The sequence below is a fragment of the Melopsittacus undulatus genome, chromosome 4, assembly GCF_012275295.1.
Source record: "Melopsittacus undulatus isolate bMelUnd1 chromosome 4, bMelUnd1.mat.Z, whole genome shotgun sequence".
Lineage (NCBI taxonomy): Eukaryota > Metazoa > Chordata > Aves > Psittaciformes > Psittaculidae > Melopsittacus > Melopsittacus undulatus.
The window spans coordinates 19,471,314-19,485,146 of NC_047530.1; the positions used below are offsets into that span (position 1 = coordinate 19,471,314).

The window sequence follows — 13,833 nt, forward strand, 5'->3', positions numbered from 1 at the left end:
GATAGCTAAAGGAAGCCTAGAAACTACTGTTTCTTAAACAAGGTTGAAAACAAGCTTTCTCACTGAAGCTTGTTAAGAGACTTTGTACAGCTTGGCTAGACACAAACACCTAAAAATACTTGGAACCCTCTCCTCAGGTACAGTGGAGCTCTGATCATGTGATTTGGGATGCAGCAGGAGAGATGCATGATTTGGGATGTAGCAGGAGGCTGTAATTCCCCCTGAGGCAGAACTTAGAACAGCCTTAGGGCTGCTTCTGGCTGGGCCAGCTGCAACTGTCCCTTGGGATCAGTGCTGCTAGGTTGCAGCTGTATGCTGCTCCCATTTCCCTTTTTGCCTCTTGCATTTGTGATGTGGAGCTCATAGTTGAAGGGTTGACTTGACTTCACTGGCTATCTGTCATCTTGGAATTTTCCAATATTGCAGCCTTCCAGCTGGCATCAGCTACTTACTCTGTCCCTGTACCTTTGCTCTTTGCATTTTTAAGGAACTGGCAACAACAGTGCCTCCTCCAGTCTGGGGAGACCTTGTGATGCAGATTTGAGGGTAGGTGAAGACAAGGAAACCATCTGTGTTTGAACCCATAGGGTGTTTGAAGCAGGGTGGATTTGTTAAGTGTGATGGTAGTGCATTCTCATCTCCAAGGATAGTGGCTGGGACATGGGCTGGAGGTCACATGGAGGAGGACAGACCTGTCAAGCCTCTAGTGGTGTCCTGTGAGGTTTGCTTATGTTTCTTTTGCTTCTAAGTATCTCCTACATTTGCAGTGAAGTGCCACTGCCTCCTTCCAGCTCTGTAAGCCCATGAGATGGGGGCAATTGGTCAGTTCTCTCTGAATCCTTACTGCCTCTAATGAGTAGACAGAGCAGCGGTGCTGGGCTGCACCTGGGCTTTTGGCAGAATTTCAAATTTGAAAAACCAGAACAGCCTGGCACCAGGGCCTCTTTCCTACCAGCTTCCCAGGTGAAGGATCATGCACGTGGCCCAGACAGAGAAATTGGAGTGCAGGGCTAGGGAGGGTGGTGTCAGTGGGTTTTGAGCTGTCTGTGACTAATATATTGTTGAAGGATACTCGCTATCTCTAAAACATTGCATAGTGAACTGACATGAGTTGACATCTGAGGTAGATTAACTCATCAGTGAATTCTCACATGCTTCCCTTTAAAGCTGTGATTTAATAATTTTACTGTTAAACTTCTTTTTCCTGAAGGCATGATCTGAGCTGTGTACCAGGGTTTAGCTGATTTTCCTCAGAGCTTCACCTCTGTCCACCTCTCATTCTCTTTCTTACTCCCAGGGAAAAAATGTTTGTCTTGTTTGGAAGCCCTTGGGCTGGGGGCATTATCTCATGTGCATGTTGGCAAGTTCAGAAGCAGGCTGGAGGCAGGAAGGTGGGCGCAGGACTGCAGCCTATCCAGCCTGGTTAGGCCAGGCAGGCAGGAAATAGAAACACATAGTATTGACTGACTGATGGAGGTGTATCTGCAGGTACCTTCCATTTGTTTAGCTATTTTTTGATTTTACCACTGTAGATCCATCATGCTTTACCAGGACAGCATGTGTGACACCACTGACTAGTGCTTGTGGAAAACAGGTAGATTTGATATGGTATATGTGGAAAGAGGATGTACATTTGAGTAGGGAGTTGGAAATTCCTGGGATTTCAATGCCAAACCATTTTGGTTGGTATTTGTTTTGTTTTGTTTTGGTTTTTTGCCTTGTGTCCCATGAGGTGGAAAAGAGGAGGGTGAAGAATATAATCATAGAATAGTTAGGGTTGGAAAGGGCCTTAAGATCATCTAGTTCCAATCCCCCTGCCACGGGCAGGGACACCTCACACTAAACCATATCATCCAAGGCTTCATCCAATCTGACCTTGAACACTGCCAGGGATGGAGCATTCACAGCCTCCCTGGGCAACCCATTCCAGTACCTCAGCACCCTAACAGGAAAGAATTTCTTTCTTATATCCAATCTAAACCTCTGCTGTTTAAGTTTCAACTCGTTATCCCTTGTCCTATCACTACGGGCCCGAATGAGGAGTCCCACCCCAGCATCCCTGTAGGCCTCCTTCAAATACTGGAAGGCTGCTATGAGATCTCTATGCAGCCTTCTCTTCTCCAGGCTGAACAGTCCCAACTTTCTCAGCCTGTCTTCATACAGGAGGTGCTCCAGTCCCCTGATCATCCTCGTGGACTTGTTCCAACAGTTCCATGTCCTTTTTACGTTGAGGACACCAGAACTGCACACAATACTCCAAGTGAGGTCTCACAAGAGCAGAGTAGAGGGGCAGGATCACCTCCTTTAACCTGCTGGTCACGCTTCTTTTAATGCAGCCCAGGTTGGCTTTCTGGGCTGTAAGTGCACACTGTCGGCTCATGTGCGTTTTCTCATCAGCCAACACCCCCAAGTCCTTCTCTGCAGGGCTGCACTGAATTTCCTTTTTGTCCAACCTGTAGCTGTGCCTGGGATTGCTCCGACCCAGGTGTAAAGTAGAGTTATTTAAATAAAGAAAAAAAAAACAAAAAAACCCATAAACCCCAGAAGATGTTAAGTAAATTTGAAACTTCCAAAGTGTTTGAAGGGTCTTATGGATATTAACCTTCTTTGGAGGTTGCTGGGACCCAAGTGCTCGTGCATAAGTACATACTTATCAGTCTGTCCATCTGTCATCTTTTCAATTCCTGACTTACTACTGTGTGAGAATGCAGCTCCTTGATTAACTTCAGCCTTGTTTGTTTTTTTTTTTCCCCTTTTCAGACAAGTGAGAGAGAGACTAAAGCAGCAAGTTTTTGAGATGAAAGAGAAATTTCCAGGCTTCAGACCAGGACTTGCAATTTTGCAGGTATTGTTTTCTTTAATGACAACTACAGAAAATCTGTATTGCAATGGTAAGTGCACAGCTTGCTTTGCATGGGTAACCTTTAAAAGGAACAGAAGAGCGGAGTTCCTCTGAGGGATAGTAACAATTCTGAGATTCCTTTTCCCGAGGTAATGGGGCCTGGAAACATTCTGGGGGATTTTTGCTGTTTTTCCTTTATTAAATCAGACCCTTGCAGTTCTGTTTGAGCATGTGTGTTTGTGGAATGGTGAAAGTAGGCTTCTTGCCTATCAAGAAGAAGCAGTGCTTGTAGACTCTAGTCTAAGTCTTTGCATTTCTGTAAGCCACGAAGTCTGTCAGCTTTCAGAAACATGTTTGTACTAGAAATCTCTGAAATGTGTTTATTACAGGATTTGGTATGCTGTTAAATGAGAACATGGAGAGACAAGGGGGTGGGGGGAACCAACCAAAACTACCTTTGGCCAAGAAGGCTTTGAGTATGGGGGATGGAGCAAAATCACATTTCTGAATTTGATGTCTATCAGAAGGGTAAGTGTGAGAGTCCACACTGAAACACTTGAGGAGAAAAAAGGCACTTGTCAGTACAAGGATTGGGCCCGTATTTGGCAGAATTAAGGTGATTTGTTTTTTTGTTTGTTTTTTTTTTCCTTGTAGCTATAAAAATTGGAAATTCTTTATGCTTAGATCAGGGGATGACTAGCAGTAGGAAGTGTCATGTAAAAGGAAGGAACTGTGGCCACAGGGCATTGATAGAGATTGTAAGTGGCTGCTTAGAGAAGTGTCTTCTGTCCTTATTCCTTATGTCCTTATTGTAGGCTCCTGAAGAGCTCTTGGTGCCTGTCTCTGGATTCTGGTGCGAAGACCACTATAGTACACAAAGACTGTGCTCCTCTTCAGTGCCATGAACAAACTTGTCTGTGCTTTGGGTTTTTTCTGCTTTTCTTTTACATTAGTTTTAAGAAGTTCATCTCTACAGAAAACTTGTCTTCAGGTGTTTAGAAAAAAATGAGGAAAGTCTTAAAATTTAGTAAGGGATGCTTTGATGGAAGTTGCTGAACTGATGACCTCTTGAATTGTCTTAAAAAATAGCTGTCTTATGATGATGGATTTTTTTTCTTGGTTGGCCTGTGTTCTCTTCAATCTTGGGCTGTCTCAGAGTCCTTTACAACCTGTTTCCTTTTTGGCTCTCTGACACTTTTGTAAGCTATCAAACAGCCTTGGCGTTCATCTCCTAAAAAAGTTACTCTCAGCTGTCTATTTTTCAGCTCAGTTACGACAATTAGCTGTTTCTGGTATGTAGTACCTCACACAATACATGCTCTTCTCTTGAGAGGTATCTGGTGTCCTCTGAGCTCAAAGAATTTTTTTGTCTGTAGTAAGGAGTGGTTTCTTTCACACAATAAATGTGGTCCGTTCACTGACATCCCCTGATGCCTGCACTCTTCCTTCTTTTCTGCCCTGTCTGAGGCATACCTTTTCCTAAACCTAACAGACTTTAAAGGGGAGATTGCCCCTTTGTCTAACCCTAGGGAAGAAGAACCAGTGTATGCTGAGTGATCAAGTAATGCAGCCACCCCTGTAGTCTGTAATCTGTGTGAGAACCAGGGATAGTCCCCAGTATCAGGGAATGTGGTTTCAAGAGTTTGCTTATCAGCTTTTTCCTTATTTGCCTCTCATTTTCATAGTTACAAGGAATATTACTTTAACAAAACATACTGAATGATGCAAGCAGTCTACTGAAATGCAGGTGTACTGTAGGCACCCAGTACTGTCAAAAACTACAGGCATTTGCTCCACTTGCTGCCCTGTCTTTGTGCATTGCTTTGTTCTAGTTTTGGTGGTTTTTGTTTGGCAGGAAAATTCTCAAGGTTCAAAACAGTAGTGGAAGAAATCACTCCATAAAGGCACATGTATGTGCATAAAATTAAGTTTCATGGATATCTGAGAGGCCCAACTTTTCTGAAACCCTTAATCCAATAATTGAATGATATCAGCACCTGCTGATCATGTTAATTAGCTAGAGATTTAACTTTCTCAGATGAGATGGTGGATAGTATTTTCTGCTTTAGAGAGCACTGTGTTCATAAGGTTTTTCAACAGGAAAAATGGTGTTTATGGAGGAAATCAGAACTCTTTCCTATTAGCTCTGGATGCTTAAAGCCTCTACCAGTGTGTTTTACAGTTACTCAAGAATACCTCTACTGCCTTGGTGTAGCTCAAAGGAAGCTAAGGGTTAAGCCCATCTCATCCTGCAACTGGGTCTCTATTCTGCAATGTGACTCAACTGTCTTTTCATCCTTAGGTTGGAAATCGAGATGATTCAAACCTTTACATTAATATGAAGCTGAAGGCTGCTGCTGAGGTAATGCCCAACCTCTTAATATTTCTTTTTACCTTCCCACAGTAGGTCAAATCTCAATATGAAAACACAGATACAAATCAAATTGTTTTGTCTAAGGTTTGCCTGTACTGGAGAAACTAGCATTGGCCTGAATTCTTTGTTGTAAGGAAGTAGTATGGGTGTGTAACCTGACATGTAGCAAAGTGGGGTACTCCAGTAACAACAGTGTGGGCTGGTGCCACTTCATGTGTGATCATCTCCTAGATTACATGTGTCTGAAGTGTTGATTCTCTGTCTTTCCTGACCTGTCACCATGTGCTTATATTTCCTGAATGTCTTGTAACTGCAGTTGCCTTGCATCTGTCACTAAGTGGTATATTACATGCTATAGCCCGGCTGGGAATGTAGATGAGTCCCTGTTTCCCTATGTGGTATCTAGCATCTTCTTTGCTGGCATTTCAAGGCAGTATGCTGTCAAGCTAAGATTATGTTCATGTCAAAAGGTGAACAGGACAGTTGAAGTATGGACCAATCTAAGCAGGCAAAGCACTAATCTTACTTCTTTCATTGATAGTATTTCCAAATAATAGGACTGTAGCCACAGGAACAGGAGATAGACCTGGGAAATGTGACAGAATGTAGCTGTGACTGGGCTGGACTGGGAGAATAGCCAGATCAATCCCTGATGTCAATTCAGAAATCACATAATTTGTTGGTATTCTCACTTGCAGATTGGGATCAGTGCCAATCATATAAAACTGCCAAACACAGCAACAGAAGCTGAGGTAAGTAGTTATAGCCAGTAATGAAAAAATGCATAACATTGGTGTTGAGCTCAACAGGTGAACTTATATTTGTTCTCTCATTTAATATAAAAAAGAGACTACTTTCCTGTAGATATTAACTAATAAAAAAAAAAGAACTGCAGCCTGCTGGGGTTTTTGATGTGGGTTTTTTATTATTATTATTTTTTAGTTTTAAAATTAAAACACTACAACATAAAATTTAGACTTTAACAGGTATTTTTCTAAAAGTAAAAATGTGAGTCATTATATTTTTGGGTGGAAAAACTAGATATTTTGTGTTTATCTTTTAATCCAGATAAGATTATGGTTTTTTTTTCCTTTACATCAGTCATATTTCAGTTTATTGGCCATTACATTTTTGGTCTTTACATGTAGGTCCTCAAGTGCATTGCCTCTTTGAATGGAGACCCTGCTGTTCATGGCTTTATAGTGCAGCTGCCACTTGACTCTGATAAACCCATCAATACAGAAAAAATAACCAATGCTGTGGCACCTGAGAAGGATGTAGATGGGTAAAGTGACTTCACCCCTGGAGAGCATGACAGCCACTCCAGAAAGAAAACCTTTTTCTCTTTTTTTTTCCCTTCAAATGGTGATAATGAGGCTGGGAATCTTATTTGGCCTTTATTCTTTCAAAATGCAGCCTAAGTAGCATCAATGCTGGGAAACTCTCTAGAGGGGACCTTGGAGACTGCTTTATTCCCTGTACACCAAAAGGATGCATGGAACTTATCAAACAGACAGGTAAGGAGGTTTCCATCCATTATTCATGAGTGCAGTAGTCTTCAGTAAGAGGATGAATTATGCACATTGCAAGGCGGTACTTCACATCAAAACTTTTGTTGAGATGCTGCATTTCATCTCTGCCTTTTCAGATAGTAAAAGAACTAGTTTTAAAATGGTCCTTCCTTCCTCCCTCCTCCCAGCTCCAATTCGCTGTCACACACAACCGAGAACAAAAATAGATCCTTGTCCTGAGTTCAGCTGTAACAGTTATTTTTCTCTTTCCTAGTAGCTGATGCAGTGCTGTGGTTTTGGATTTAGTCTGAGAACAAACTGTTAATACACTATTGTTTTAGTTATTGCTAAGTAATGCTTACCCTGGTCAAGGACTTTTCAGTCTCATGCCCTGCCAGTGAAGAGAAGCACAAAAAGCCAGGAGGAAGCGGAGACAGAGCACCTGACCCAAACTAGCCAAAGGGGTATTCCATACCACAGCAGGTCTTGCTCAGTGTATAAACTGGGGGGGAATCACCTGAAAGGCCCAGATTGCTGCTCAGGTTGGGCTGGGTACCAGTCAGCAGGTGGTGAGCAGTTATATTGTACATTGCTTGTGTTTATTGGTTTTGGTTTGGTTTTTTATTTTTTTCTTTTGTTTCCCTTTTTAGTTTTATATTCTCTCCCCATGTTATTTCCGTTATCATTATTCTTATTAGCAGTAATAGTAGTAGTTTTGTATTATACCTTTAGTTATTGGACTGTTCTTGTCTCAGCCCGTGGGATTTATATTCTTCAGTTCTTCTCCCCATCCCTCTGGGAACTGATGGGGGGCAGGAGGGAAGAAACGAGTGAGTGAGTGAGCAGCTGCATGGTTCTGAATTACTGGCTGGGACTTAAACCACAACTATCCTGAAGTACCAGAGCCAGACTTAAAGTGACCAAAAGACTCCAGAGCTGTTTGTGTTAGTTTGTACTAGGATGCACAATGACCAATTTTTACTTTCTGTGGTGCAGGCATCCAGGTTGCAGGGAAAAGGGCTGTAGTGGTTGGTCGCAGTAAGATTGTTGGTGCTCCCATGCATGATCTGCTGCTCTGGAATCATGCAACTGTAACCACTTGCCATTCAAAGACCTCAACGCTGGCGGAGGAGGTAAGAACAGGCTGGATGCATGAGTCTGTTAGTTACCTGCTGCAAGCCAGTGCTGTCTGCACATCCCTGCTTGGTGTACTTCTACCAAGTCATTTGGTCTGGTTTGTCTTTCATCTGAATCACTTTGCCAGTTCTGTTCATTGCATGGCTGTGTGAATATTTACACTGGAATAGGATCTTGGTTATTTTGGGCCCTTAATTAGAGGGTTTTAATTATAACAGTAAAATTCTTATTTTTATTTTCTTTGGGCAAGTGCTGAGAATTTAAACGTCCCTTCCTCCACGTGGCCTGCAAGACAACACATTTAGTTTTCGTTTTTGGGGGGTTGTTTTCTTCCCAGAAAGGCCAGCTATTGTTTTGCTCTAATGGCTGGAAAATGCTTTCTCCAGGTTTGGTTTTTTTTTTCCAGTCTATTTTCCATGACTGTGAGTTGGTACCATTTTTCCTCTCTAGCAGTGAGAATGACAGAAATAGTGTGTTGCTGTGCTGCCACCTACTTGGATTTCATAGAGCAATCAACACTGCCAGGATCTGTAGGCAAGTATTAAAGCTGAAAAGGGGGTAGGTGTATTTGAATATAACTCACAAAGATCAGAAATACTGCAGTGCTTCATGCCACTAAGCTGCTGTTCAATAAGACTGTCATTAGGTTGATTAACAATTGAAGTGCTAATTCTTAATGAAATCTTAAAAATAATTTATCTACCTTGAAGATAAAAAGAGAAACTTTCAAGGGATATCAGCTTCCTAAGCAAACATGAATGAAGCAGTGCAAGAACTGACTATGAGGTTTAATCACTGTCTTCAGCAGCAGCTTTATGACCAGATCTGTCAAATTTACTGAGTACTGTCTGATCAAATATTAGTGCAGAATTATAGTCAGCTTTCCCTGGAGTTGTATGTTACACAGTCCTGGACATAAAAATCTCAAGGCAGCACTGCCACAAGTGAAGTGATGCTTAGAGTTCACTTCAGGGTGAATGTGCAGGGATTGTTCTTGGTTGCTGACTGAGGAGTGCTGGTTATATTTCTAGCATTGAAAAGAGCAACTGAATATGCAGGATATTTGAAGGGAGGAAGATAAGAATATGGAGAAGGCTTTAATTTTATCTGAAAGTAGTCTGTATGATCCACTTGGGAATCATGGAGGAGTTCAAAGGAGGTTGTGAAGCGTTGACTAGCAGTACTTCAGGGTAGGGGTGTGAAAATAGGTCATAATTTCTGATCACAGGAATTTGTCCATGCCAAGGAACTGCTAGCTACTTTTAGTTGCTGACAATGCCCTTTCATCCCTCCAGTAGCAATGGGTGAGCACACAGTTTCACTGCAATTGGAGCTGCTGAAACAGCTCTGCATTTTTCCACTGTCAGTGTGATACAGAGTTGTTTGCCTTTTTTTTTTTATATAGGTTGGTAAAGCTGATATCCTGGTGGTTGCAGCTGGTAAAGCTGAAATGGTGAAAGGTGAATGGATCAAACCTGGTGCGATCGTAATAGACTGTGGAATTAACCATGTGCCGGGTGCGTGGGTAATGTATAAAGAGTGGAAATGTGTTTATTTGTATATAAATTCAGTTGCTAAGTAAGTACATGGATACTGTTTCCTTGGTGTTTTTAGTTGACAGGACTTCTTTCTCTTTTAAATCTGTCTTGGGTAATGATGGCAACCCATGAAAAAGCTAGCATAAAAAAAGGTTGGTCTGAAGTACTGTCCTAAAGCAGATCAGTGGCAGTTTTATTTTTGCCTTCCATGATGCTGATGATTAGTAGAGAAAAGAGGAGTCCTAGGAAATACTGCAAAAGAATATCCATTTAATTTGCCCCAGCTACATAGTGAAGTCTTGCTGCTGTTGTCACTTGTGAGTGCATAGCTTTGCTGTCATTACTTTGCAGTTAGATCTTATAAGCTGTTCTGTTTGAAATACATAAATGGCAAGCAAGTAGCTGTGGATTTGTTGAGTCACAACATTAACTTCTTAGGCTTGAATGGCTGTTGTCTTGAAACAAAGCAGCTTCTGCAAGAGTATTTGGTGACAGTGGCTCTGGCACAGAACAAAGTGCTTTAACATAATGGATTTTAGGGTAGGGTTTCACTTAGCTACTCCTTCCTTTTAAAGAAGGAACAGGCAGTCTGGCATTTTCTGTTTTCATCTCATTTTAAATCCAAATTACAGATGTTGAATGATACGGAAAATTAGTCACCATCCAACTATCTCTGTACTACACCCACATAGCTTTTAGAAGGTAGTTTTCATAATTAATCAGTCATTTTGTTGCCATTATTTAATGGAATATAAAGAAGTTTCTGTTCAGAAGTCTTGTTCCTCAAAGATGACATTGAGTTGCATTTAAAAACATTAATCCTCTGTCTAATTAAAGTCATCATCTGCTGCTGTTTGTTGTTCGATGTATTTGTACCCAAACTTAAGCAATTCGCCCAAACCCATAGGGTCACTGCTTTTTTGCCTGAAACAGAATGGCTTGGAGTCTCCCCCATTAACATGTTGCAAATAAAACTACCGTTGTGTTTCTGACATATGGTATGACCTTTTTTTTCAGGCTTGATGTGAACTGCATCTCTGAGAACCCATCCCCGATTCTTGTAATTAGTGTGCCTTGGGCAGTGCGCTGAGTTCTGAGCCTAGTCAATGTTGCGTGGCAATATGCTTAATGGCATTGTGAGACTTGGTAGTCAGGTACTTGGTAGAGTACCATGGAAATCGTGAGGCTTAAAATGATGGATGCCACTGACTTCTTTTTCTGCAATTTTCTGAAGCTGAGTTTTCCTGCTGCTTTCTTGCCTTCTGATAGGTTTTGAAAAAGTTTTCAGATTAATCTTTTGGGAAATCAGTGCCAGAATTGTAGGAATTGTAATGCTACAGAAAAAACAGTAGCTAGTTTGCCAGCTTTGCCAGCTACTTCTCTGTACAGGTAGAATATTGCTGCTAGCTCTGATAGTGCTTTGAATGGAGTGAAGGGAGAAATAACACATTTCCAATACATCTTACATTGGCTGTAAGTGCTCCCAGCTAGGTATCTTCTAGATGGAGATGTGAGATACAGCTGGAGGACATGGCTATCTCTGAATATGCCTGTACTTTGAAACTTAGGGTGCCTTCTCAGGCAAATGCCAATATGATTTGACATATCAGGACATTGACTTCATGCAGGCTTGCCAAGTTGGAGTTAAAAAAAGGTATAGCCATGTAATGTCATGCAAATCCAGCTGTTGTATATTTGAATGGAGGGTGACCTGTATGCTCCCAAGGCTGTCGGTTTGGAGGCTGCAGTAGGTAGTTTAGGCACATCTGTTTTTGTATTCATGTACTGCAGCTGAACAAAACTTCTTCCAGGTCTCCAGCTAGAGAGAGAGGAAGGAGGATCTTCTGAAACCTCTGTTACAGCAAGCAAGTGTGTTTTATTCTCTTTCCAGGCTGGATTTGACTTTCTCTCTCACTGCTGCAGTGAGAGAGCTAGTCCAACAAAAATTTGAATGCCTTATTCCAGGACTGTAGAAATTGCTCTGCTACAGGAAGGGAGAGCAGTGCAGGTAGAGAATATTCCTAGAGATGGCATAGTCTCTGGAGTGTCCCTCTCCCAAGTCCTGATGGAGGAAGCAGCCCAGTTCAGAGTCCTCCTCTGTTGTGGGGTTTTGTAGCCCCAGCCAACAGGAAGTCTTGAACAGTGGATATAAGAGCAGCAAAGGACATTCAGCCTGTATCTTGTTACCATGCTCTTTTAACACCACAAGAGCTAGAAAGATATAGAAAGCTTTGACCTGATATGTTGTTTATGTCTTCATGTACTGGGAATCAAGGTGGCATCATAGGCCTATAAGATCAGGTTGTGTTGGATCTCTCATGAAACACCTTTCCTAGTGCCATCCAGAAAATAAACAGACTGGAAGCAGATGGTCTAATGTTTTATAGATAAGGGTCATGTATGGTCTTGTGTGTTTGCAGTCATATATCCATCAGAAACTTGTTAGAATTGTGTGTACTTTGGCAAAAGTTTGCTTAAAGGTCATGTGAATATTCCCAGCCCTTATCTGATGAAAGCAGGACTCTGAATTAGCTCCAGTCCAGAAGCTGCACTCAGGCTGTCACACAGCTGTGGTAGATTGAGATCATCGTACCTCTTCATTCCATGTGTGTAGGTATGCCTTTCACTTCTTTCATATCAGAGTCCTCAGGTGCTCTCTCATGTGTTCCAGTCGGCTACAGAACCTATGGGACTAAGGACAACACAAGCAGTGGGAATGGTTATAGTGTCACGGATACTGTCTGTAACTGGTTTTGGTTTGGTTTGGGTTGGTTTTTTTTTAAGAATGGGATGATGAATACTGAGAAGGTAAAATTATGCAGAGAGATAGAAAGTTGTATATGTGAGCTTTCTTTCAAAAGAATAATATTTTAAAGCTAATTGAATGTTAAGTTGTTAAGAAGTTAAGTTAATCCTAAATTGTGCTCAGCAGTTCTTTGAGGAGCAGAGGCAGGGACTGGGGGTCTGCTTAGCTTGTGGTCACCACTGTGTCTGTGTAATGGATTAGGCTATTTGTGTTTGGTGTGCCTACTTGTTTTCATCATTCTCAGGCCTAGAGTCTTCCTGACCAGGGTGGCAGGTAAGCCTGCTTGGTGTCCTTGGAGGAAACTATGATTATGTTATTTGCCTTTTGCAGCCTTAATTAAACTGGTCTCTGGGCTGGAAGGCCAGATTGGTCTGCAGTTCAGGCAACAAAACTGACAGTGACTGTAGAAACACTGTTTAACAGCTGTGATGCTTTCAAACTTTGAACTTCAGGGGGAAGAACTGTTGCTTAAAACACAAACACAGCAAAAGCATCCAAACTGCTAATTGTCAGTAACAATGCTGCAAAAAATAAGAGTTGGCAGGAGCTGCTTTTGTTCCCTCTTTTTGGTTTTAACATAATCAGCTGTTTAGGAGTTTGCTTTCTCTTCCACTCCTCCCCCTCGCCAAATGTATGTTAAAGTTATTGACTGTGTTCTGTTCAAACATACGCTTATTGTATGCAATATATTTCAATGTTAGCAACATTAAAATCTGTCTTCGGTTTTTTCACACTGGTTAGAAGTTCCCTAGAGTCCTTATATCTGAAAGGAGGTTCTGCCATTCCAGGAGAGACTTAAATTTTCTCTTTTTTTTATGTGCTGTGTCTGTAAACAGTGAGTTCTTTAGATGGTTGTACTAGTTTACCAAAGCATTTTGTCTTTTTCTGTCTTTATGGGTGAGCTTAAAGGTCATCACTGGGGACAAAATGCTGTATCTGCTTCTGAATTGTCAGGCCATGTAGTACAGCAGGATGTAGCTTTTCTTTCTTTTCTTTTTTCCCCAGAGAAAAAGGAGATTATGCTATTGGTGCTATCTTAAGCCACCTATGAGGTTTGTTATGACAATATTCTGATCTCTGTGAACTGCAGTATTTATCTGCATTATTGCCATCATTAGAATGGCAATAAGTAATCGAGAAGCTCAGCACTTCCTGTCTTCAGTTTCTGTAAAGGCAGATGATTTTATTCAGCAGTAGGGCCCAGGTGTCCCCCAAAATCAAACAGAGCAAATATAAACCTGGATTTTTGGAACAAGTCGGCCATGATTTTTTCTCTCACTTCTTCTAGACCATTGGTTTGTATCTCCTTCAAATTGGAAGCTGTACTAATCCTTCACAACAGTATAGCAGGAGCTGTGAAGGGATGCTTCAGGTGACATCTCTATTGTATGTCCTATTAGTGTTTTATTATTGCATGGATGTAAAACTTGATCTGTGCTTTCCACCCCTGCATTCCTTTTGGAGTCATCTTCGGACTGCTCCCTGGGCTATGTGCCACTGAGAAAATTATTGCATCCTCAAGGAAAGAGAGGTCTATCTGGCTGAGGATAAATGGTGCTTAATAGGAAGATATTTCTTCCCATTCTTCACTGTGAGGGTGGTGAGACGTTGGAACACATTGCCTA

The 13,833-nt window shown here is 41.6% G+C and overlaps 1 protein-coding gene across 1 annotated transcript in view; it reads left to right on the forward strand.

Moving 5' to 3' along the window:
- MTHFD1 (methylenetetrahydrofolate dehydrogenase, cyclohydrolase and formyltetrahydrofolate synthetase 1) overlaps positions 1 to 13,833 on the forward strand; it is a 43,628-nt gene that overhangs the window by 5,166 nt on the left and 24,629 nt on the right. Inside the window, exons 2-8 of the mRNA XM_005149609.4 lie at positions 2,761 to 2,845; positions 5,145 to 5,204; positions 5,915 to 5,968; positions 6,365 to 6,501; positions 6,633 to 6,733; positions 7,724 to 7,860; positions 9,270 to 9,381. Coding sequence (XP_005149666.1) covers positions 2,761 to 2,845; positions 5,145 to 5,204; positions 5,915 to 5,968; positions 6,365 to 6,501; positions 6,633 to 6,733; positions 7,724 to 7,860; positions 9,270 to 9,381 — 686 coding nt within the window. The remainder of the gene's footprint in view (positions 1 to 2,760; positions 2,846 to 5,144; positions 5,205 to 5,914; positions 5,969 to 6,364; positions 6,502 to 6,632; positions 6,734 to 7,723; positions 7,861 to 9,269; positions 9,382 to 13,833) is intronic.